Source organism: Lampetra planeri, chromosome 5 (assembly GCF_965212315.1).
Source record: "Lampetra planeri chromosome 5, kcLamPlan1.2.h2, whole genome shotgun sequence".
NCBI classification, from domain to species: Eukaryota; Metazoa; Chordata; class Hyperoartia; order Petromyzontiformes; family Petromyzontidae; genus Lampetra; species Lampetra planeri.
Window position 1 is genome coordinate 3,077,579 of NC_136111.1, and position 26,886 is coordinate 3,104,464.

A 26,886-nucleotide genomic window follows, 5' to 3' on the forward strand; every position below is an offset into this window, starting at 1 on the left:
ACAATCTGGCAGGTTCATTGACGGGGAAGTCCAGCTCCTGAGCAAGGGAGAGAGCTGGACAAGACATTGCTGAACACGGCAGGGGGAAATGAGACTTGAGATGACGGAATGAGTAACTGTGCTTTAGAGGAGGAGGACCAGGGGGGCAGGGTAGAGCCAGAGATGTAAAAGAATGACACAAACTATGGCACAATTTTCAAAATTAAATGATTACAACCACAAAAAACCGTTGCTCTAAAATCGTACATTTATTGATACAAAAAGGTATGTCGTTTAAAAGATTCGTGATTTGCAACTGCGCTTGTACACCAATCGGCATCACGACATAAACTGTAAAACCCATCTCGTGGTCCCGCTGCATAGCGGCACATGGCGACGCCACCCACGCAAAACGTTCATAGCGCAACCGTCGCAAATATCGTCATTTCCAGCTCCCACGTTGTTTTCACCGTGCGGCAAAAAGAGCAGCGTGAAAGAAAAGCTGACCGACGGGCCCCCACACCAAGCCACAATAACCTTGCGTGGCAACGACACGGCCTTCGCCAGACCTGCCCCAAAGACCCCCCCCCCCCGTAAAGCCTTTTAACAGACAATTTGGGGCAAATTCCGTGAGCGAGCACCTACACGAAGGTCGGCATAGCACACGAGGGGGTTGCCAACACCATGCTCGGCAGCCTTTGCCTCGCCAGTGCCGATGCTTACACACGAGACTAGGTATGCATTCATGTCCGAGTCGAGCTAAGGGAGGCACAGCTCCGATTTATATAGTCACCCCACTGATATCGGTCGTGAGTGGGAATCCAACTCGGCTCAATGGGTTCGCAATGCAGCGGACTAATTACTACACTGCCCCTCCGCATTCAAGCCCAAACAAACATCGACACCTTCAACAAGCAAATTTAAAGAAAATTTTGAACATTTACAAGCATGCCATGAATAAAAAAAACAGGTTTAGGATGAATTCAGTGTAAAACAATTTGTTTAATAATGCACTATTCACGAGATGGGTAGTTTTTGGGAGGGTTAACGCACGAACACACGGACATACAAATGCATGGACTCCCACGCCAGCGAACGCGGGACAACGCAAAACACGCAAATGAAATTACACTGCACGTTCACACGCGAACGCGCCCGAGAAAAACGTCGAACTCTCGATTACTTTTCACCAAAAACCCGGACTAAAACGCACAATTAAAAACCAAAGTGAGACAATGTGCCGCCCCCGTTGCAGAGCGGCAGTGGAACCTTTGGCACCAAGCGAACCGCCAATGATCCCGACAGCATTGAGACTTTGTTCACCAATGCTACTCTTCGTCAGGATTGAGTAATTTTTTTCAGTCCAAAGCAAGGCGAAAAATGCATTGTATTTTAGTCATCAAAACTAGTTTCTACAAGAGTCTGGTGACGTACGTCTCGTCAGGGAGATCGGCATACAAGGCATTTGTTTTAAAATGGAATTGTGGGTAGTGATCAATTTCTTGGGGTCTTTGCCACGAAATCGTCTTGCCGCAGATGTAAATGACGCAGCAGAAGGCAACGGCGATTGTGGGTGGCACCAGGCATTAAACGGTCCACATTGCGCAAATTGGTTGGAACATGCCGACCATCATACCAACCACCATAATAGTGCACAGCACTTTTATAAAGACCCCCCACATTATATAAAAGCTCCGTAAGATAATTTGGCACCACGTAGAAGCACATATTGGCCATCTTAAAGGCGTCACCTGCATTACCGTTGTGACATTTATGGCTGACATTTCTATGCTTGTTAACCCAGGAAAGCCACGAGTCTCAAGAAAATTGTTCAGACAGATCTTGCCGTGTTTTCTTGTCGGGTTGACACTTGATACGCTGGCCATCGAACAAACACGGTCACTGCATCACGCGTTTTCAGATGTGCTTCTGCGGCCGTCTGAAACGCTCTTCCCTCCGATATTAGGAAGCCAGTGGAGCTGTCGAACTTTGAAATCATCTCGATTGAAAACTCATTTCTTTAGAATAATTTTTTGCGTTGAGTTCATCGTCCTTCCCCACTCCTCCGATTAGCACGGTTGGCTACGTACGGTGCGGTCTAAGTGCAACGTACAAAATCAAATTTTTAGTAAATAAATTAATGCAACGCTTCGTCTCAGATCTAAGCAAGTCATTGCGCGGACTTTTCCTATGCCATGCAGATGACATCTCGCGTATTGTTTGTTTGTCCGCGTGGCATGTACTGTTCACGAAGCATTCGACTAACCGCATAATCAAATCCTGGCAGGGGGGTCAATGTAACCAATTATCCTGCAAGGGTGTATAAAACGAGTACCACTTCCATGAGGAGAAACTGGTCGCCACCCTCGCGATGTCGAGTTTCCACCACCACTTGTTGCGGGTCACAGAGAGGGTCGTTATGAGCAGGAAGGAGACACCGGGTTCACGTTTGGCTATATTGTTGCTCGTTTGGCTGTCGACTTGACGTGACGGGGCGTAATGGGTGACTAAACACCTTCACCTCTTGTACCCTGACAGAACTGCTACTGCTACGTGCACAATTGGTGATATTCGGAGCTGGCTCAGACAAGGCAATTCCCTTAAATGTCATAAAAAGTCCTCCTTACAAATACCCAGGCAAATCAAGAGCACGAGAGGCCCCACTGCACTCCCAACCATGTTTCCCATTACACCCATCCAAAATTACAGCACATATTTACTCTTAAACAAACATTATGAAAAAACATTTTTTTCTATATATAAAAGTGTGTGTGTTTGTGTACACACAGCAAGCTTTGCTGTGCACAAGGCCAAGCAACAGGTACCATTGTGTGAAGCTGTGTGTGTGTGTGTGCACCAGACTGGTATGTTTTGGTTGACTCAGCCTCAAATGAGTACCTGGTGCGGTGTGTAAACATCGCTACCGGGGCAGGCAAAGGAGGTCGGGCGTGGTGCTGGCCACCCACCCCCATGCGTACCGTTCAGGCATTCATTCAGGGCTGTTCGCAGACAGCACTCGCCCCAACGGTGAGTTAAGGCTATATGGGAGCGGGGGGGGGGGATCTGTTGCCTTCGTACGTTTTTGGTGAGAGTCTATATCTACACACCGTTGTGTGTTGCAAAGGAGCAAATCCTCAGGAGCTGGTGGCGGATGCAATGTGGCATGAGGGGTGCTCATGGGCATGCCGCGTTGGGCGTGCGTTCCTGTGTATACCGACTTGGCGCGTACACCGCAGCGCTAGGGTGCTGATGTGTTCGTCAGTGTAGGCCGGGAGTGAGGTGGTTTTATACACGTAAACTCTCCCGGCTCAAGATGTTATTCTGAAAGACAACGAAGGAGCCATGGTTATATAAAATAAACCTCATTAAAGTCACACACGTTACATCAAATATTAATTCGTAATAATTATGGCTGTGGTGAAAAAATGAGGTGGAGTGGCTGATAGCACACCCAGCCAGCAGCCTTTGTTAATCTAGCGCAGTTGACTTTAAACCTTAGAACCTTTGAAAGGCCCCGGTGCGATCCAGATACAATGTGCCACATTCATACAAACCTTTTAAACATTACTGGCAGTTTACACGTAACTATACGTTGGTTATAGCCAGGCATATAACTGACAAAATACAAAACCAACCATCGAAAGTGCATGCAAACTTCATACTCAAAGACACACATACTTTGACACAGACACACAACAATATCACAAAGTCATCCCCAAATCCCCATACACACAAAACAAAACTCAAGACTCGTATACACTTAACATAAATATGCAAACAAAGGCACATGCAAGCTCCCTGAACCAGCCATCCACATATACAAAAGTACTCACAGACCACTTGCAAAAATGTCATACTCAAAGAAGCGCACACACACACACACTCGCACACTAGCATAGTCATACCAGCATACGTACACACACACACGTACACACACACGTACACAAACGCTGACACGCACCAAGCGAAACAAACTTGCACACAAACTCACTGGAACCCAAGTCTCGCACCAGACGCTCACCTTCTTGCGTTTGTTGTCGGAATCCTTGTCTCGGTTGATGTTCTTGCCGTAGGCAGCGCTAAGGCCGCTGCCAGCCTCATCGGAGCGGTAGCTGGGAGGGCCGGCTCCTCCCCCACTACTGCTGCCACCGCCGCCACCACTTCCACGCACGTCGGGCGCCGCCAGGTCCTCGCGGCTCCGAGACCGCTTCTGTCGCCACACACAAACACACGGGCACACTCCAATATTCGCACAAAGGCAAAGATCCCCATGTGGCAGGGCGAGTGCTGTTAACGAGCACCTATGAAGGCCGGCATGGCACACGAGGGGGTGGGTGGCCAACACGACGCCCGGCCGCCTTTGTCTCCCCAGTCGTGATGTTTTACACACCGCGCCAGGTACTCATTTGAGGCCCCGTATAGCCTTAACAGACTGTTGGAGCGAGTTCTGTTGGCGAGCACCTAGGAAGGCCAGCATGGCTCACGAAGGGGTGGCTGGCCAGCACCACCCACGACCTCCATTTGTCTCCCCAGTGGTGATGTTAACACATCGCACCAGGTACTAATTTACGGCTGAGTCGACCTATGGGAGACCCAGAACCGGTTCATATAATCGTCACTAGTGTTGACCAGGAGTGGCTGGGTTCATAGTGCGGTGGGCAAACAGTTGTACTACCGCTCCCCACACACACAAAGATAAAGATCCCCCATATAGCTTCAACAGACTGTAGGGGCAAGTGCTGTTAGCTAGCACCTATGAAGGTCGGAACGGTACACGAGGAGGTGGGTGGCCAGCACCACGCCCGGCCGCCTTTGTCTTTGTCTCCCCAGTGGCGATGTTTACACACCGCACCAGGTACTCATTTCAGGCTGAGTCGACCTATGGGAGGCCCAGGACCGGTTCAGATAATCATCACTGGTGTTGGCCGTGAGCGGGAATCGAACCGGGTCGCCAGGTTCATAGCGCAGCACGCTAACCGCTACACTACCACTCCCCACACACACACTCACCTATGCACACACACACCTATACAGAAACACTCATAAGCAGATAACTTACAAAGAGCAAACATTAACCATGAAGTGCAGGCAGCTCCATGGAATTGGTGCCCAGCTAAATATACTTTGCAGCCATATTGAGCGGTTAAAATAGCTGCTTACGAGAATCAGGTGTTATGGGTTTAATATAATCTCGGCTGACAGAGAGGCTTGAGAACTGTCGACCGGCTTCATCATTTCCCCCACTTTATGCGGTAGATGCGTTCTAAAGAAATGGGCGAACAAAGTGAAACTCTATATAGTACACAAGCAATGTTGTCCCACATCCGACCGCACAGCCGCATCGAAATACGTTAGCTGCAAATAAGCTAAATCGCACGATCCGAACCCGTATAGAGCGAGGGAAACCTGAAAAGCCATCAATGTTCACCGCTGCCTTCAAGCCTGTTGGGGATGGCCACATCTTCCAACCCACCTCGAGTTGCAATCTCCTACTATTTGTGAGCAGCAGTTTTGTGCGCAGCTAAACACGGCCACACAGTCACACCCGGCATCTCACCTCTCCGAGGGCAGAGTTCAGGATGCGGTCGTCATAGCGACCCTCGGAAGGCACATCCGAGTACTTGGGGGGGGGCGGCATAACAGCCTCGCGCAATCCCCGCTCGTCGCGGAGGTCATCACCGCGGTAACCGTCGTCCCGCCGCTCATTGTTGTAGTTATTGGCACGCGAGTTGTTCGAGCGGGGGTAGGAGTCCCCTCGGGGGTCTCCACGGGGGTCTCCACGGGGGAACGAGTCTCCACGGGGGTCTCCACGGGGGTCTCCACGGGGGTCTCCACGGGGGTCTCCACGGGGGTCCCCACGGGGGTCCCCACGGGGATACGAGTCTCCTCGGGGGTCCCTCCGGGGGTTTGGGTCTCCACGGGGGTCCCAGTCGGTGTTCCTCAAGTCGTCGCGGCTACGGCTCTTATGCTTGCCCTGGGGTGGGGTCAGGGATCACAGTCATCTGGACTGAAGCGGACAAGCAGCCAGCACCTTCAACAGGGCTCTCTCGCGCTCTCGCTCTCTCTCTCACACGTGATGCTCTCTGTTTAATCATCGGATTCCTCCGGTCTAAATACAGATTCTGATTCCGATCTGCAATACTGTGCCTGTCTCTTGGTGTAATGATGATGATGATACTCATGTCCTGCATTTATCTATGAAAAGCTCATCCAGTCAGAATTATTTTTTGCGGTTTGGTGCTGCACACGTAAAGTTAGTAAATGTACGATGTGTGGAGTAGTTTGACATGTGGGAGGAACTCAAGGTGCCTGGAGAAAACCCGCACTTGAGGAGAAATCCTCTAATTAATTATGTATATCTACATTTTCAGAGGACAACCCAGTGGATTTCAGAATTTCACATTTCTCCATGATCCACCAACCCTGGCCTCCAAAGCGCTATATTACTCCCTGTGTGCTAACATCATGAACTCTGATTTAACTCCGATGGTTGTATAATGCAACAAATGTGTATACATTATTTAGCTATTCAACCGAATCACAATGTACATGTTTGTAAACCTTTAAGACAAATAAAACAATATTCTAAAACGTAACCATCAACGCCTCGCGTGGGTGGTGGGCATCATCACTGGCGTGACGAACGTAACGAGACGCGTGCATTTTTATCTACCGTGATGTTTGTGGCTTACCATGGAAGACCTACGAAGGGTACGATAATGTTAATACACGAGTGTGTGCATGTACGCGAGCCTCACCTGGTAGTAGTAGTAGTCATCCCGGCGCTCTGGAGAGTAATCGCGAGGCCTGTGGGACCGTGCATTCGTGTCAATGGATTCTCGTTCCTCCTTTATCAACGCGGTTTAAACTAAGAACACTCGGTGTGGTCGGGGGTTTCAAAAGGGTGAATGGGAGGGTGCGACACCGGCAGAGAGGTTCTACAAAAGTCCACGGGTTTTTCTAATAGCGACGATAGAGCAAAGCTTCTTAAATCAGCGGAGCCTAATAAGCACATAGGATCGCAAAATGTAGGTTTTCGTAGCCAATACAGTGATCCACGTTTGCTTTTGGGTTAGGCCACGTGGTAGGTAGTGAGTCCGAATTCTGAGCACAATACCCAATGAAGCGCAAAGCAGTTTGAGCGAAACGTCGTCGTGTGTTGAATTCAGTCACAAAAGGTCTGAGGCCACCCGGTCAGAATTTGGTCAATACATTGGCACGTATGAATATTTTTGTAAGCGTGACGATCTTGTCGGGTGGTAACAGGGTTGGTGACGAAAATTTTGGCATAAAATGTGACCTCACCCAAAAATAAATACGGATCAAGATCTACCCACGCTGACAATTGCAAGGACATGCACGTACTGGACTGAAACTTTGGCTAGCCGGATTAATAGGGAGGCAGCCCTGGTCTGACTAGCTAAAGAGTGCAGCTAGCTGCAAAACTTATGAAAATCAATGTAACAAGTCACAAAATACCAAGCAAATTCAAGCAAGTATTAATACACATCTTAAAATATATTTAACATTAAAATTATTCTACCCTTAACGTAATAATAAAATACACATGAAAAACATAAACGACCGTTTTATATTAAGTATATTGTATATTGCGCTGTACAGAGTAGTTTTTGTGTACTCACCATTGAGATAAGTCGATCCACGCGAGAAGTAAACAAAGCAAAGCAGTAAACACAAAAAACGGAGGAAGAAAAGCGCAACACAGACGAGGACAGAGGAACACCGCAAGAGCTACAAATGGACGAACAGAGCAAGAGAGAGAAACAGGGGAACTGAGAAGCAAGAGACGGGGCTATGGTGGATGGAGCTACAGGACACGGATACACCTACTGGGCGCGTGCGTGCACAGCATCTCAAGGTGGCGAAAGATCTTTCACTTAATTATTTCATGACTCAGCTGCCACTTTATACGAACTCCAGCAAACCAGCGTTTGCCAGTATTAACACAAACAAGATCTCACCATGGCAATTGCAACGATGAGCATGTACAGCTGGCACGTTAACGTGCGTGACCAAAATCGATGTTTCATGCTCGCACTCGCTCATAAGTGTGCTCAGACTCGCAAGCTTCAGTGCTCTCGCCCCCTCCCACGTAGGCTCCCATTCACCTCCAAAAAGGATCCGGGTACTATCATCGACAAAGATCTCCCTTATAGCCCTTCAACGACTGTTGGGACAATTGCTATTAGCTCGCAGCACCTATGAAGGCCGGCACGGTACACAACCGAGGGGCTGGATGGCCAGCACCAAAGACAAAGATCTCCAGTATAGCCTTAAAAGATTATTGGGGCAAGTGCCGTTAGCGAGCACCACTCGCACATTTGCTTGTATTGAAACACGCTACACATGGGCACAAGCGTACAGACGAGGGTTATAATGACACCCGCACTCCCACATTCACACCTGACAGCTAGAGGGCACGCACGCACACGGCGCACACTCGTGCACTAGCTGGCTTAGCACTCTCTCTCCAATCGTAGCACTAAGCACTCACTCAATCACACGCACACACTCTCCCTCGTCTCACCTGTGAGCTGGCCCTGCGAAGCCCACATCGTCGAGGTCGTCCACCGAGTGAGCTCGCCGGCGGGCCTCGCCATCGCCTTGCAACAAAAACCACAGTCAACCACCGCAGCTGCCAGGCACGCACCTCGCCACAAGGACCACAACCTCCACCACTGCCATGTCAGCAATGGCACTAGAGCTGCGACGACAAGTCCATTAAGTTCATTAATCCCATAACAAATTATGACTTTTGCTGTTTTTGATGACTCGAGCCCATCTTAACTGTAAATTCACTTACACTACTCTGTTGACAAGCGATTTTATTAGGAGGGATTAAATATTATTGTTTTCCCACCCATTCTGCCAAGTGTCATGTTTGCACAAGTCATATTTCCTCCACTATTAAACGTGTCACCACTACACCAATACCACATTATTTAAATCGCTATTGTTACATAAATAAAATCTTTAAAATCTCTCGTTTTTGTAAAGAATGACAGTGAGTGATCAGATCAGGGCCTGGGGCGCATGGCAAAGACAGACTTATCAGTGCAGACAGCAAGTAACTTGATACTTTTCAAATGCATGCGAAACGCCACACTGTCATGTTATCGTCTCCAAGACTCCACGTGGCATCGATATTGTGTCCCGCTGCATTTGTGTCCCGTTGTTGTGTTGTGTGTCATGTGCGTACGGGGACCGGGGCCGCCACGGTGCGACGAAGGGGCAGACGAATCGATGTCGCGCACGGGAGACAGCGCTCGCTCCCTCGCCCGCCGCAGCGCATCCCGCAGGTCGCCGCGATCGTCATCGTGCAGCGACGACAGCTCCGTCATCCCAGCCACTGTCACAGCAACATCAGCAGCAGCACAAGTTAATAACACTTCAAACACAGCACACATTATGCCGTATTAAAGCAAGACAAAACTACAAACTTTACAATACCCTGCTGATCTCATCAAAGAACATAAACCATCAGGCAAACTCCGGTCATCCTCGCAGCGGCTTTTGGCTAGCCATCGAACAAAGACGCTCTCTGCATTGTGCGCTTTCTGATGCGCTTCTGCGGTCGTCAAAAATGCTCTTCCTTCAGATATTAGTAAGCCACTGGAGCTATGCACTTTTAGATCTAGATTGAAAACTAATTTCTGGAAAACTGATTTTTATGTTTAGTTTGTTGTCCTTTACCCGCACCTCTTGACTAGCAATTGGCTACATACGGTGCGAAAAAAGTTCAACATACATGCAACACCAATCGTGGCTCAAAAGTCAATTTACTGTAAATACAATTTATTATTTAAGTCATTCATGTCACCGTTGCTTTTGCTCCGATTTACATTTGCTTCATTGCTTTAGTTTATTTTTACTTGTTTTGCTTTTTCATTTTGGTAAGCCAGGTCACTCTTCCAAATGAGACTATTCTGGTCTTTTGAGTTCCCATATAGGAACTCAATCTTGACTTAACAAAATGAGGAAATTTGGTGCTCCAAAACAGCACGTCACAACACTACACACGGCGTCATACACCGCAACAAACGAATAACAAATCTACAATGCTACAATCAATAACATAATCTAAAACAACACTCCGTGCTGTATGTTATATGACAACACAATAACACAAGACACGTTACAACACTTGACAGCATGACACGTTACGTAACATGCTTGCGAGCTGACATGTCTACACAACAGGAAACAATATAACTACGCGATAAAACATATTATACCATACATTGGTATAACACAGCACAGCACAACAAGATGCAACCAATGTTATACCTACATATTGCCATGTTGTAGGATGTGCTACAGCATGGCGGTTGGTGTCAGTTTAAAACATGCTTGAACAGAAACATCACCCATTATAATTTGACAAACGCACCACTTAGAAACAGGTTTCAACAAGATGCATTTTGGCAGGCTACGATGATGTCACTCACAATCAAAAAGATGTTAAAACACGTTATACCACTTTACAAAACACACCACCACGCTTCACACCACACAGACGGCACAAAGACACCAATGACAAACATCCCCTCTCTTTCCCCAATAGCCTTACAGACTATCAGGGAAAGCGTGTCAAGTAAAGTGTATCTGTTTACTCTTTGGTTCTTTCGGTAAAGTTCCAAATTAAGATTGTATCTGTTTAACTCAAAATACCAGGAGAGTCTCATTTGCAATCGTGACCCGGGCCACCAAAATGACAGCAATGAAGCGAAGAGAAATCAGAGCGAAAACTGTGTCACAACTGAAATGGAAAATATCGCAACAAACATAAATCAAGCTAAAATTATACATTCCCCAAAATGTATGTCGGATCGGGAAAGATTATGTTTAGACTGCCTTGTGTACATTTAGTGCGGGCCGATTGTATATTTTTCATTTTAAGGCAGTGTTATTGACAAATGTGTCGAGTTATTTGTTGTTTCCGCTTGTGCACCACCGCCAACGCCGCATCACCGAATCATTTGTTTAAGAGTACATCGCAGTGTACCCATGGAGGTGGAAATGACGAACGATGGGGTGGTGTGTCCAGCTCTATGCCCGGCTAATATACCATACAAAGGTGCCCCGTAGAGCCTTAACAGACTGTTGGAGCAAGTTCTGTTGGCGAGCAACTAGCAAGGCCAGAACGGCTTACGAAGGGGGTGGGTGGCCAGCACCACCCACGGCCCCCTTTGTCTCCCCAGTGGTGATGTCTACACATCGCACCAGGTACTAATTTAAGGCTGAGTCGATGTAGGGGAGGCTCAGGACCAGTTCAGATAATCGTCCCTGGTGTTGACCGTGAGCGTGAATCGAACTCGGGTCGTGGGGTTCGTAGCGCAGCGCCACCGCTCCCCATATACCGCACGTCACCACACACAGGCACATCACCCCCCCCACCCAGACAGTGCGCCATCGTACTCGTCTCAAGGGGGTCGTGGTGGCTGGGATTGAAGGCCTGGAGTTCGGTCTCCACACGGTAGAGGGCGTGTCCATTACCGGACGGCTCGGCCTGTATCCGATAAGCAGCCCGGCCTGAAAGCAGCACACCACACACAAGTACCGTCAGTCACGCATATGCCCTGCTCTGTATGATGTGTCTGTGATGCATCAGACTGCCAGGTGGTCTCTGTGAGGTGAACACAAAGGCAGAGTGATGAAGCTCTCTTGTTGGTACACAGCCCTTCTACAGACAAGAACTCTTCAGCTCCTTCCCGTGGTACTGGCAGCACTCGAGAAATGAGACTAAACCTGCAAAGGCTTCTAGATTTGAAGCTTTCGTGACTCCAAGGATTCATATTCTTAGGTTTTTTCGGTAAAGTCACGTAAAGGCTTCTAGGAGAGGGAACTCACACAGCTGCGTGGATGCATTAAAGATAGTTTTTTTTCCTGTTTTTAACCATTTATATAGCATTTATTAAACATGACATGAAGACATTTTCCAATGGCAATACTTGTAAAAATCAGTGTATACCGCACGTTAGGCAATGGCCTCTGGAAGACGACGTCATAGAACTACTTCCGAAGTCGCTTAAAGGTGTCTTTTATCTATTCGTGGATGGAATAAGCAGAACAAGTGAAAACCGGATGTAAAATTATGAGCAGGAAGCACGCAATCCCACGGACGGCTGTACCCCGCGCATCTCTCCTCCCCCTTCTCCCTACCTCCGCCAGCCTCACCTTTCCGTCCCTCTACCTCATCCTCTAGTAAAAACATTACGTTTTAGTAAGTAGATAAAATAAAAACTATAAAATGTATTGTAAAGAGTTAAAACTCCTCCGGATGTTGAGTCAATAAACCGAATGTAAAATACTTGCACAATAATCCTTCATTTGGGATTTACCATCCTGCTATTTAATTGATACTGTCATCTTCTGAATGTTTATATCTTACGCTTCTGGAAGACGTCCCTGCACTCACGATGACTGTTAATTCCTTTTCCATCAGACACACATTTAGATTGTCGTCTTCCTCTTCCAGAAGCCGTGCAATCGTATTTTTTGTTCATTTAGTTTGGTCGTGCGTGTTGACAAACTGGTATTTTTCTCAGAACCTGCAGGTCACGAACTACGAATTAACATCAAAACTTAATCTCTCACCTGCCCTTCATACCCACAAGAGGATGTGTGCCATTGTTGCTGTGTAGTCACTGGTGACGAGGCTGAGATGGTTCAACTTGCTACACTGAAGAACCCAATTTTAACAATGGATGGTTGCCCAGCTTTGGACCCTGGACCGTGAGTAGGGGCCGGCTCAGCGATCCCCCACCGTATCATCTTGCCACTCGTATATCTTTCTACGTCATAGGAGCCTTCTCGCCCTCTACGTTCTCAATATTTGCGGTCCGTTTCTCGTTCTCCTTGTGCTCAATCCACGCTTTCACTCTTTTTCTCTTCTTGTGCCCCTTCACTGAAACAAACTTCACCCTCCACATTAAAGTCACCTTCGCTCACTAGTTTCCGCTCCTCACTCAAAACTTATCGTTTCCTAGCTCACCCCACGACCTCCCCTTAATTGCCCCCTCATAACCACCACTGTTCCTCATCCCTCTTCATATTCTGATTACATGGCTGTCACTCATTCTCCATTAATTCAATCCATTCATCATCATAATTTACTGCCATAAATTTTGCTTTCGCCGAATTCACGCATCACAGATTCGCCCCCCATCGCTTCCTCTCATCTATTTTATTCATCTCGTCTCCATCATTACATTCATACGATGTACCTTACTTAATTCTCTGTAAAGCGCCATTGTCAAGGCGCTGTATAAATTACATTAAGATGAGATCCAACCCCAGTAGGAGAGTCCCCCGAGCGACCGTGCCCAACTTAATAGGATCGCAATTGACGGCGACTGTCGTTTCTCACCAGAGGAGGAGTTCAAATCGACCTGCTGACGGTGAAGCAGCGGCGCGTTGGAAGAATGACCCACTGTACACGCACACACAACACGTGCAACAGAACACGAGGAGCAAACGGTGGCACGGTGAATTTCAGCAGGATTGGTGAATTCATTTAATACGTTTTGTATCCATCATACCCACTCAGATCAATGACACCCATTTTGTGGGGGCTACAGGCCCATGCACAGTCAGTGATGGTGCTTAAATCATCAGCTGTGCACGTCTCCTCTGACAAACAACACGGGAGTAGATGAGCGAGGCATCGTCTGCTCCTGGCTGCAGATGCAGTTCGTGTTCTGGGCCTAGTTGATATAGCCCCACTTCCTGAGATTGAATCTACAGCAGCCGAAAATATGAGTGTCAGTGTGGTGCATGTATGGTGCATGTTGAAGCAATGACCAGTAGTGCAGTGCATTGTTGGTATGGTATTTTGGGCATTATAACATATTTATGCAGTAAAGCTTACGTGACATATGCCTGTAATAAGGGGCTTCTGATGCAAAGTTAGTGGATTATGCATATCTGTGAAACTCCCAATCCCAGTGGATGTGTGGTGATGCAGTGCATGGTGGTGTAGACCGGTGTGGTGGTGCAGTGAGTGGTGACGCGATGCGTGGCGATGCATACCCGAGCTGGCGTTGTCGTGGTAGTCTTCGTGGAGGGGGTAACCCCGTGGGGCGGGCGAGTGCCCACGCGCGTACCGCGTGGAAAAGCGGGAGAAGACACTCGGAGCTCGAGTTGAGCCGGCATACGAGCCCGTGGCCGCCTTGCCAGCTTCATACACTACACCACACGATTACAAACACGCACAGCAATACACTCAAACCACCGACTAAACGTCACCATCCACCACTGCATGCCACGTTACACAATTATTTCGGTGGCGGCCTGGCCACATATGACAGCTAATCGAAGCGATTTATGTTTGAGAACTCATCGTTGGAAAATAATGTAAACGTTTGTTTCTTAATGTGGATGGAAAAACAGGAGGACCTGGAGAAAAATCCATGCGAGCACAGGGAGTGTATCGAACCCATGACCTCCTGCATACCAGGCGAGGGAGAAATTATCTCACCACCACAGCGCCCCTGGAGGGTGCTGCACGTCTCGTATGCCGTGTGTGTGCGGTGCACGCGCGCATCAGGACACGTGTCTCTGCATCTCCTCACATGCGCGGGGGCAGCAGCAGCGCTCAGGGCAGCACACACACGACAAGTAGCAGCAGCAGGTGTGAGGGCAGCACTGGCACCAGCAGACGCCGATAAGAATGAGCAGCAGCACTCCGCCCATCACGATGAGCACCACGAACAGCCAGTCTGTGAACACAAACGCAGATTTGCACAAACACAAACCTTATATACAACACATTGCCTATTATTTGTCTAAAGAAAAGTGCCTTTTATCTGCAGACATCAAAGCATCTGGTATGGGTATTGAGTGGTTGAAGGGACCAACACATCAATCCTCTTGCAAGATACTGTGCAGGAAACAAGAGAATCTATCCCACTGCAAAACAGGGGGACAGTTTGAGGACTTGTATTAATTTCCAATTCTATTTATGTACAACTCGATAATAACCTTTTGAGAGGTGAGATGAAATGGCAACATATCGAAATCACAACTTCCAACAAAATGTCCTTCTCATAAGGTTTAGAGCTGCAGCGGTATGGCTTTTTATACAAATATTAATTGCGTATATTGTGCTTTTGGCCATCCCACAGGCGTCTCTGAGCCACTATGCGACTCAGGAACGCTATGGTGCAAGTAACGCAATCCACAAATTGTTTACGATGATCAGGGGGCAACCCCTATCTGCAACTCAATTAATCTCATCCCTTACCCTGCTTATTGCACACGCGCAGAGTGTCAACACATTTATACACAAAAGGTCCATATCCCAAGAAAATATAAAAGGAAGATGTATAATAATGGATTTCTGGTTCTCATGAACTGCAACGCAAGTCAAAAATAATAATTTACATTTATTTGTAAGGCGCCTTCTCACACACACTTCCTCACTGTTTCACACACAATGTTTCACAATCGCCCTTACAGACACTAAAATAATCTCTTTCCCAGATACCTGAGAGGCCGGGCAAGTCAAACCCAGGCAGGAGCTCTGTCCTGTTTGAGGTTCTGCCTAAAAGACATGGAGACAGGGAGAGTGCGCTCGGTAGCGACGAGGACGACCCCGTGCCCACCCATATCCTCAGCACTGGAAATAGGTGGCGGCCAAACCCACACTCCCAAATTCAAAGCGACAGTTCACTTACATATTAGCCCTCAGGCACATACCCACTCTCAAACCCACGCCACACTCAAAATATCCACACTTCCCAAACCACAACTGTGAATACATGGCACAATCAAAAATCACTCGTCACAAAATCACACTTTCCCACAAACCAACAGAACATTGGATTCCCAACACCCCAAAAACTACACCCGATCGTCAAGCCACAGCACTCAATGAAATAGAAACATTTTTGCATACAAGTAGATTCTTTAACGCTCTCCGACATGTGTTTGTCCTCGGCAGTACTTATATCATTAATGTGTAACGTACCACACAAGGCACGCAGGAGCCTGTACACCCGTAAGCTGTGGTGGGACAGCAAGGCTTGCACAGCAGTCTGACCAGGGAAGACACGACTCAGCCAGTAGGGCCGGGATGCCAAGGTGGGTTATTTCAGCGCTGGTTTTTTGCCTCCAAATTTTTTTAGGCAACCCTATGATCGACGTGGCCAGCTTTTTACAGGAGAAGTTCATAAAAGCACAATGATTTTTAATAAAGTTTGATCTTTACCAGTGTTACGGTTCCCCACCCCATTACAGACAGGCAGAGAAGTGGGATGGACAGAGATAATGCTTTAACAATTTCAAACCCCAACACCACCACCCATGGTACTCAAATGTCCAAATTCCAAAAACTGCAAACCACTCAAATTCACAGCACACTCCCAAATCTACCACACCTTTCCTCCAAAACACACAAACTCCCAAAATCATACACCTACTACCAACACTAAAACCCAAATCATCCCCCACGCTCCCAAACACACACTCGACACCATCGAAAACTCACACCTACACAATAACTTACATTCCTCAACACACACTTAAAAAACTACCAAACAATATTCCAAAACCTGTCCGGGCTCCTATAACCCCACACCCAAACTCCAAACAACTCAAACCCATATCGCCACCCACAATTCCAAAGCTATACCCATTGCCAAATCCACACCACATGCTCACTTGGACTAACATTAATCTCATCTATCTTACTGGAACCTCAAGATCACTGTTTAACGACGACAAACCATCACAAATTAATAAACAAATCCGAGTCTGAACACTGCAGGGCCCACAATCCAAAACTCAAATGAGGAAAAAGAAACTCCTTTTGTAAAAATTCCATGTTCCTGACCAATCATCTTATTGTACCCCAAGTATATACACACCCTAAGCCTTCCACAGTCAAACCCATATTTCTCAAATAAAACCATTCTCTTGAACATGTACATATTCCCATTCTACTTCTCAATATACGTAAACACTCAAATCGCATGTCTTACCAAAGCCAACACACTATCCATAAAACGAACATATCCAATGTATTCTTGACATTTTAAATAACTGCTTAAATTCCATAACAAAGTTAACTTTCCAAAACCACATCAACATTTGAAATTATGGCACCAATTCAGTGCTAAGTCGACATTTATAAATCATCCCTCCGATTAGCATGATTGGCTCTGTATGGTGCGAAAGAAGTTCAACAAGCATACATAAATGCCAACATTTCCACTGTACGTCGACATTTAACTTATGCTGGTAACAAATGTATGCATCCCTTCCCGAACCATGCCAACATTTCAATCTCATGCAATACAACGGTTGATTCTATTTTGTGCCAAGATTCCCATGGTCAGCTTATGCTGCCAGTGGCATGTAAGCTGGCAATCAGCATCCTTGCCACCGATCCAGATCATATTGTGTGAGCCATTCATTTCCTAGTGCCAACCAGTAATGTATCTGGGGCTTTATTATCATCAGGCAGATAGCTGGAAAGAGGATTGTAAAGGGGGCGTTGAAGACCCAAGGATGCCAATACAATCCTAAAATCGCGGTGGACTTCTACATTCATATGGTGGGGGTGAGTCTCTAAAGCAGGGGCGGGGAACGTCCGGCCCGCGGGCCGTATGAGGCCCGCAAAATAATTTAGTCTGGCCCTGCCAAGGCAACCGCAGTCGGGACTTGAAATTCAATCAATCTAGGAGCAAACCTGGAAAAGCAGTTGCGAGTAGCAACATCATCAATACCAGCTAACATCGCACCCCTCACCAAAGAGAAGCAGTTCCAGCCATTACATTAGGGGTGAGTTAATTAAATGTTTGACCAAATATAAGGCTAATTTTTAAGTTGATAATTTTGTATGGCCCGCGAATGATGTTATAAATATCCAAATGGCCCTTGGCAGAAAAAAGGTTCTCTGCCCCTGGTCTAAAGGATGACCACTGTTGACTCTCCCAAAACGTGGTACGGATTTTAAACTATGTTCATCATAGTGCAGGCACTTTCCAGACACTAAAATAAGCTACGCATGAAACTAAGTGCATACAGCTCAGCAAATACATGCGGGGGCCAGCCTACCAGGGCCCAGCAGGAGCCTCACAAGACACTCTGCCACCTGGTCCCAACCACTACTAGGAACACTGGAACATTGGGGACCGTATGAATTCTAGTCAAATCATCAGGACTACCAATGGGACCAGTGGGACCACCAACGGATCCACTGTGGCCGCCAATCAAACCACTGGAAGATGATTGAATGCTCACTCACTCTCTTATGTATACACACCACGGATGCTCACTTTAAGATGAAAATCGCAGAAGCGTTGATATTCCTGCAGCAATGGTGCAGAGTGGAATAGTAAAAATCCAACACGATTCATGCAGGAAGTGCCCAGATCTTCTTGCATTGGTGCAAATGTTTGCATGACCACATACATTGTACGTGTGTACATATTCATGAAATAAAGCTTGAGCATGCAGACCTACATGTACACACGAGTGTGTGCACGCGTGTATCATTTAGTGTACCATACATGGGTTGATTAGGACATGTGTGTGTGTGTGTGTGAACATGCATACTCAGAACAAGGAGTTCTCCATATGCTTCGTTGTTTCCTGATAGGTCAGCAGTAGAAATAACCTGTAGGAAACAAAGGCAGAAATACAACAATATTCAACTATGATAACAATACCCCCCTGTATGTATGTGTGTTGAATTTCTTCCGCACTGTGTAGTTAACCATGCTAACCGGAAGTGCGTATGTATCACTACAGTCGGAGTCTACTTATTTGCAATGAAGTGATAAAGTATATGTTAATCTGATGCCATGAAGTATATATTAAACTGATGTTTATCTGATGAGAATATATTTTTCCCCTTTTATCTGGCAACAAAACAGGTGTTAAGTTGTTAAAACACCAAACTGAAACCTTTAACAAGGAATCATGTCTGCATTAACCACAATACTTGTGGTCAGAATGCAAACAAAAAACATACTCTGATAATCTACGCATTGTCTTTGAAACTGATTTGTCCACACCAGAGACCGCTTTCTTTTGAGCCTCGTCTCAGACGGTGTTAGACCACAAGTATTGTGGTTAATGCACACATTATTCCTCGTAAAAAGTTTCAGTTTGGTGTTTTAACAACTTAACACCTGTTTTGTTGCCAGATAAAAGGGGAAAAACCTATTCTCATATTTTGGTACTGGCAAAGGAAGTCCCATGATGTTAATCTGATACTTTGTTTGGTGGGAAAAAGGCATAAAAAAATATTTAAAACCCTAGGTCAGCACACTACTGTACTTGCCGTTGAGCCAATTTTCATGGCGCTAATGGTTTGATTCCTTTAGCTGCTAAGTGACTACCTTCCTTGCAAAATAAATTAATCTCAGCGGATTCTCAGCTGATAAACTAAAGCTCACTGAATGCACTGTACTACTGACCTGGCAGTAGTAGACGCCACTGTCTCCCCACTGGGTCATTTGGATCTCCAGCTCCGCCTCTGAAATAAGTACACACACACAGAAACATAAAGCACATGCACTCAATCGTACGCAAACCACAAAGCAGACACGGCAGACAAAACGATAACTATAACCACAGACGATCAAGACGTACATAGGTGAGCATAAATACTGTAATTTATCTACACACGAACACATTACATACAGGTGACCATGACCGAGTCAATTCTAATTATCTTCTGAAAGGGCGATACAAAGCTTGAATGTATAGTCAACATTGATAACAAAAAAATCTCTAAATCAAAATTACAACCAGAAGTTAGAAATGTTTCACTTGACAGGGCAAGATGAGCTTATATTTTTTATTTCTTTAAGTGTTGTGTCATGCAGTGCCACCATTTCATGTGCACGGCTGCCAATGAAGTGATTGTGTGATATAAATAATTGTTTTCTCTTGTTTACTTGAGGAAACATGCTCCGCTGTTCCACTGTTATCACCTCCTGTAAGAGTGACCTGAGATACTCTTGCATTAAATATGTTAATACATTGCAATTATTGTTCTTCCCTTGTGTTCCAGTCTACCTCGATATCTCTCGTTACACCCGGACCTCGTGCTTCCCTCATGCATTCCCCTGCTCCACCCCCCCATGTCCACGTACGGTTGATGATGGTGATGCGCCGCGCCTGGTAGTCATTTCCTAGAGTCACCGTGTTGCCACGCTTTGTGGCCACGGTACGAATGACGCGCTGGGCGTCCGGGCAGTCCGTGTACGGGTTGTAGTTCGGGTTTGCCTGCTGCACCTGCACTCGCATACAAGAGACCACGATTCCCCGCAAAGTCAGACAGACTCTCGGGGGAAGTGCTTCCAGAGTGCCTATTAAGTCCGGAAGAGCACAAAAAGGGGTGGTGTAACACGCACCGCGTCAAGCCACTTTCGTCTCCCCCAGTATTGACATTTGCACATTGTGCCAGGTACTGAATTAAGTCAACCTGGAGGAAGCCAAGGACAGGATCATTTAACCCTTGCCAATGATACTGTGCATCCTGGGGCATGAAACGAGGAGCACAGGTAGCGGTGTTCCCACCAGCGGGTCTGAAATTGGCTGCCCACACGTCGCATGGGTTTAACACCACTGTCATGGATAATAACCCCACTGCTGGTAAGTTTTTTTTTTATTATACATAGATATGGTATTAAGTGAATTAGATTGTATCAACTGTTTATGTTAAAGCCACTGTTTGTTTTGTTTTCAAAGCCTACCTAAGCCTGAGTAGTTTGCAGAGCTTAGTTTAGATCTACTGTCTACTTTCGATAAGCTTTGTGGCTAATACTCCAGAGGTAGATAGGGGGAACGGCTCTTGATCCTATCTTGGCCGAGACAAATGTTACATTTCTTCCGACTCCTGACCACTGTGGCACGTACGCGTGCCCTGTGCCATGTCAGGTTCAGTTGCATGGAGTGGATCCGTGTGTCCCCACAAATCATGAGCTAAGAGGCTTTGTAGGGTCAGCCACTCCCATTCCATCCCTCACCACCCCTTCTCTACACTGAATGGCCAGAGAAAGAAAATGTAAAAAAACATCTTTCAACATTTAATATGGGTTTGGGTTAGGTTGTTTGCATCGAAAATAAATTTACACTACGCTTTCTTTTCTTCCAGTGATTTTTGTTCAACACAACCCTGGAGATGAACCGAGGCCACTGGACACGCATCCCATTTCCACATTCATGCCGCGTCAAGAAACAAGAGACAGTATTATGCTGTTGTGTAATCTTACGACATCCTCACATGAAGATAAAATCATGCGGCTTAAGATGAAAAGTGAGCTCACAGGCTACTTCCCCAAGCAGCCTACATGGCACTGGGTCAACCAAGCAGGCCCAAGGTGGGAATGCGGATTGAACCGTCTCCTTCAGTTCGTGAGCTGATCCAAAACGCTTTGTAAGTGGTCGTGAACACAAGGCATAGGTGTTAAATCGAACAAAGGCAGTGGTGTACCCATTCTCACACAAACATTGGCCAACCACTCATCTCCTTAGACAATAGTGGAAATTCCAGATTGTCATGATTGGAACTAGTCTAACCAAGCCAACTATCATAGACCCCTCAAATAAAAGGGCTCACCCTTGTGGATCCTAGGGGAAAATACATTTCATAAATTCCATCCGGGATATGAACACAAGACCTGTCTTATATCAAGTTGGTGACGAATGCAAATCGTGAGTGATTACAATGTAGCAAAAGTTAATAAAACGTTCAAATAGATCATTTCAGACCTTTGTGGGCCTCATTTACTCGGCATGTACTGAGGTGGGTTTCATGTGCAAGCTTGCCTGGTTGTTAATGCTGACGCTGCCACTGGACGGGTTGAGGGAATCGGAGACGCGGTCCCGGCAGTAGGATTTGTACTTCCACATGACGATGGGCTCCTCGTTGGGCACAGACGTCGTGTATTCGCAGCGCAGAGTCACGTACTGAAACAGCATCGCCACGTTCCATGGATTCTTCACCCTCACTTGCATGCCTCCTACGCTTGCTGCAAGTGCCAACAGAACACGGCGTGAGATTACACAACATGACAACATGGCGTGAGACTACACAACATCACAACACAGCACGATGCCCATGGCTTCATTACACAGCACTGCACGGCATTACAACGTTGTGTGGCCCACGCTGACAGTGAAGACATGGAGTTTTTTTGACTGCAATAAACAACTCTCTTTATATTGCACATTCTTTATCAAACCAAGTGAAATCGAACAGCGCATATCATCTTTGAGATAGAGGAAAGTTTGGGTGTCCATAGCAAAGATTCATCCATAAAATAACGTTCCTGCAACTTGTGTGGGGAGGCTTTCAAACTCGACAACATGAGGTCCCCCCGACCCTCCACGTGCGCTTTCCTTTACAAGGCAATAAAACACGCACCGTGGAAACCACCGGGTGGTGAGCGTCGAAAAATGACGGCATCGGCACGCTGAGCACGATGTAACATCTTGTCAAAATTAGGCAAAAACCACCCCATGTAACTACCAAGGATTACACACATTCTTCGTTAAATATAGACGGGGCACTGTCTACGCGTATGACTAACGCTCATGACTAAGGCTGTGCAATGTTATTGACGGCGGTCACGGAAGTGGACAATTTTGGGGTGGCTTTTTAAAACGTATCACTGTATAGATTAAGCGTTTCTACGGTTGTAATGTTGGGAGAAAAATAACTACCATCGGAGACAAGTAGACACACGTAAATAAACACAGAGACGTTAAGATAAACAACACCAACAGGCACTCGTATACCGATTAATAAATGTGGAGATGGACATACACACGGAGATGTAGATTGACACAAAGCGCTGCGACATTTATTTATTTTAAATGCCACAAGTCAGTGAGATGGGAGAAAATAATTTCGTCTCGCACCTAGGCTGTGGATGTCACCAAATCGTAGGCTTACTTAGGACTCGTCTTTTTAAATATTTTGTTTAAATATTAGTAACGAACCATTACATCGGTAGGTGAAAAAATGGGGCTTCCGGTTGGCCGCACGCGTTGGAAATGTCTAGCAATTAACATTTCTGTATTTTTTTACTGAGAAACGAAGCGAGCTGTGGTGTAATGGTGAGCACACTGTACTTGCAATCCAGCGTGAAAGGGTAAGCCAAGTACCGTCTCGTCTAGAGCTCCTTCTTAGTGGAGGCCCTTACGCCAAGCAGTGGCATGAAAAAGCAATTGCAGGACTGCACCTCTAGCCCTTTTTTGAAACCGAGAAAGGGGGCTTACCCCACACGCCTTGCGTGGAAACGGTTACCGGTTCTTCCATTTAGAAACCCGTAATCGAGTCTGAACATGTGTTATACAGATTCATCGGTTGTCGTTTAACAACTCTAGTTGCGACTTACCTACGATACATTAGATTAACGATACACAACAGCTACGTTGAATGGTGGAGTTCCGTTCCGTGGAAGTGAAGCGGGAGCCGAGTTCTCGAACAAAGATCGCGATTTACAGGTCGGTCTACGTTCCCACCCTCACCTATGGTCATGAGCTTTGGGTGATCGCCCGATAGGATGAGATCGCGGGTATAATGGGGGACAAAATGAAGTTTCTCCGCAGGGTTCCGTGATCGGCGGAGGAGCTTGGTAATCCGGGATGCCCCCTGGAACTCTACCGGGCATCATCAGCACGTCTCACTGGGCGAAGAACCCGGGGCCGGCCCAGGTCACACTGGCGGGACGATGTCGCTCGGCTGGCCTGGGAACGCCTGGGAATACCCCAGGAAGAGCTCGAGTTTGTGTATAGTAGTGCATAGTGTAGTGTAGTAGTGCTAGAGTCCGTCGCCAGGGAAAGGAAGGTCTGGACCGCCACTACTCAACATGCTGCCCGCCGCGACCCTCATCAGGACAAGCTAACTGAGAAACGAACAGCAGGCGGTTGTGCAATTTGAATGTGCCTTGTCTTCTAACTGGGACATCGAAACACTATGGAACCCTGCATCACCGTATACAGGGCCCGATTCTTATTTTGAACGAATGTTAATTTTCGCCAAGATTTTTCTTCTCGTAAATAATCGGTTTGACTGCGGTGCGCCGATCTCGCAGCAGAGTGAATAGCAAAGTGCGACCTCTACCCTGGGCACACGTTGAGATTTTCCAATCGATTCTTTGTCTAACGACACGAGGCCACCAGAATAGTTATTTACAAGTTCCACATATTTAATTTAACATCTACTGTCACATAATTACAATAGTGACAATCACCGAGGTGATGCGTTTAGGCCATTTCATCACAAATCTTTCCCAAATTATCTCAAAAACCAACACGGTCATCATCCTTGGCGAGTGATGGAAATTGGACATTACCATTGTTGCCATTACAAGAACTTACATTGTTACCAGTTATAATTGCAATCCTATACGATGCTTGCATTATTTATAAGATATCTGTGTAATTCATATTGCAATGCTATCATATCCTATTTTTAAAGCGTTACGTCAGTGTCGTTGTAATAATACTAAAGTCATTGTAGTTATTGTTGTAGACACCCAAGGAAGGCTAGAGATGGTTTGACTTTGTTTGAAATTCTTAAAGTTTTATTTTAAGTTGCACGCGCAGTGAAGCATTGCTACTGTGGCTTTAACAATCATGGTAAACGTACGACTCCAGTTTGCCTAGTTAACACTTTAATTGATCACCCCAACTGTGTTTAATTTATTGGGATGACTGTAGTTCCTGCCAGCTATGGCTGCAGGGTTTTGGTAGTACATGTTGTTTATGTCGTTTATTGTGAAAATTCCGTCACAGTTCCTATGATCACCGTTTCATTGCTTTCATGGATTTATTTTGGTGATTTCGAAAAGTTTTCTGGTTTGGCCATGTTTGTTTGTTGTAGTACTGAATAAGACAGATGGCCTTAATCTAAGTTGTCTTGTGGTTGTTGTTGTTGTTTGATTTGCATCCCACTGGGATTTTTGCACACAGCGTTGGTGCTTTTTCTGCAATATTTTGCTGTCTTTTCTTGGATTTTCTGTTTACACTTAGTCACATATTCACTTTAAGATATTTTCTTGTTCATGTTTTTGTTTTTTGTTTGTTGCGGTTGCACCCGATTCAAGAGCCGAATGGCTCACATGGCTACAACTAATACATTTACTTGAACTTGAATGCCGGGGGAGCGGTGGCGCAATAGCGAACGCAATGTGCCCTACAAACTCGAAGACCCCATCTCGACTCCAGATTTCGGAGCAACAGAACCGGTCCTGTGGGCCGCATCCCCCTTCAGCAACCCACACCGACGATCGTGACAGAGAATGGCCGAAAAGCAACCGATGGAACGCTGCGTAGACAAAGAATAAGGAACCTCACTGGGATTTTAAACCACAGTGGGCCCCCTTTAGACGACGCAGATATGGAACCTCCGGGTCCGCCATTGCTTCCCCCGCTCGTTACCTGCGGCTCACCAAGAGCCACCCCCCTCCACCTCCCCATGTTGTGAGATTGCCTCGCAGCCGTCACGAGCACGCACGATGCTCGTGTCTCCTTCACAACCTGGCCGGGAATCGCGCCGACGAAGCGGGCAAGAAGCAAGAGAGAATCAGAGGCGCCCTCACCTGCAAGGCCGCACACAATCCACACGCGCAGCCACATCGCGCCCTCTCGGCAAGGGGCTCTTCTTATTCTTCCCTTCTCGCCGCCCTCCTTCCCTCCTTCTCTTCCAACTCCTTTACGACGACTTCGAACGCAGTCGAATTGTCTCGTTTAAGAAGTTCACTTGAGACAAACTCGCGCGCTGCCGCGTAATGGTTTCTCGCTGCGAGGGGAGTAAACAGGACGCGACCACGCGCACCTGGCGAGGGGAGGAGAAGGGGGGGGGACGACACCGACATTTCACTTCGTAAACGTTATAAAACACTAAAAAAGGGGTCGTCTTTGAAAGCGAGAAAAAGTGAATCGTAGTTTAGATCATTAATTTGTTTTTATGTCCTGTTGATGTAGTTGTAGTTCGTTAATTACAACTACGTTACGATGCGATTGATGGTACAGGTGAGTAGTGAATGGTTTCGTCCGCCCTCTCGTCTCCTTGCAATGGAGACCGGACTCGACCACTCGCCCGTAGGCGGCGGGGAGGGGGGAGTTGACGTCGTCATTCTCTAACCCCTCTACGAGACACCTGAACACAGCAGTTTAGTGATGCAGAATCTCCCCGAATACAATACAACTAATATTTATATTACGAATTGTATTTGTTTACGTCATATTTGCGTAAAAATGCAATCACCGTGAGATGAATCGTATAGGTATGTATGGAATGGTTTCGTCCATCGGGGCGCGACCATTACTCCGTGACGGGGGGAGGGAGTTGCTTTCAGTTTACATCGAACGTGAACTGACCTCAAACTCTTGACCATATTGAAGCTAGATATAAACAGAAGATTATATTTAAATCTCGCTTGATAGTTTCATCCAGGTGAATGTGTTTTGTGCGCGCTTGTTGGGCTCGATACTTTCGCCTAATCCCCAGGACGCTCTGCCACAGGTAAACGCGTCCCGAGGGCCAGGGCGTTGGTCAGGGGATGGCGACCGCGGGATGACGTCACGCGGTGACGTCAAAGATCCACCTCCACGGGCTCCCACAATGCAACGCGGGCGAGTGGGGGCAGGGGAGGGGGGGTCAAAGTTGACGAGTATAGTTTTTTTATTGTGTAGTACAGAAGGGCAATTGCCCGAAACGTCGCCTGTTATATCGTTCCACGAAAGTGTTGAGGAATTTTGATTGTTACTACTGCCAACGCAGTTTTCAATAAAATTCCAGTTTTTTTGTTATATATAGCTGGGCTTTAGTGTGCTTCACATCACCACATAGCTGTCAACCCCTGATCAGTGCCCTACCTTATTACAGACCGATTCAGACATTAATGGTCACCCCGT

The 26,886-nt window shown here is 46.6% G+C and overlaps 1 protein-coding gene across 2 annotated transcripts; it reads right to left on the bottom strand.

Moving 5' to 3' along the window:
- Positions 1 to 229: 229 nt before the first annotated feature.
- On the bottom strand, positions 230 to 26,014 carry LOC144718669 (lipolysis-stimulated lipoprotein receptor-like). Of its 2 annotated transcripts, XM_078594099.1 has the most exons (16): positions 25,569 to 26,014; positions 21,787 to 21,989; positions 20,109 to 20,250; positions 19,428 to 19,486; positions 18,562 to 18,622; positions 15,488 to 15,544; positions 14,574 to 14,720; positions 14,032 to 14,187; positions 13,370 to 13,432; positions 11,419 to 11,532; positions 9,200 to 9,349; positions 8,528 to 8,603; positions 6,738 to 6,786; positions 5,537 to 5,953; positions 4,001 to 4,189; positions 230 to 3,300 (listed from the first exon to the last, which is right to left on the bottom strand). In XM_078594099.1, the coding sequence occupies exons 1-16, from the start codon at positions 25,603 to 25,605 to the stop codon at positions 3,265 to 3,267; spliced, it is 1,956 nt and encodes a 651-aa protein (XP_078450225.1). In that variant the 5' UTR covers positions 25,606 to 26,014; the 3' UTR covers positions 230 to 3,264. The 2 variants fall into 2 exon arrangements, with proteins under 2 accessions (XP_078450225.1, XP_078450226.1); XM_078594100.1 differs by lacking the exon at positions 15,488 to 15,544 and having other exon boundaries at positions 25,569 to 26,013.
- Positions 26,015 to 26,886: the final 872 nt, after the last annotated feature.

Coding starts and splice junctions, on each gene's coding strand:
- LOC144718669 (XM_078594099.1), bottom strand. CDS start 25,605: ATGTGGCTGCGCGTGTGGATTGTGTGCGGCCTTGCAG. Junction 14,188..14,573: donor CTGCTGCTGCCCCCGCGCAT/GTGAGGAGATGC, acceptor CGTGTGGTGTAG/TGTATGAAGCTGGCAAGGCG. Junction 11,533..13,369: donor CGATTTGAACTCCTCCTCTG/GTGAGAAACGAC, acceptor TGCTGCTTTCAG/GCCGGGCTGCTTATCGGATA.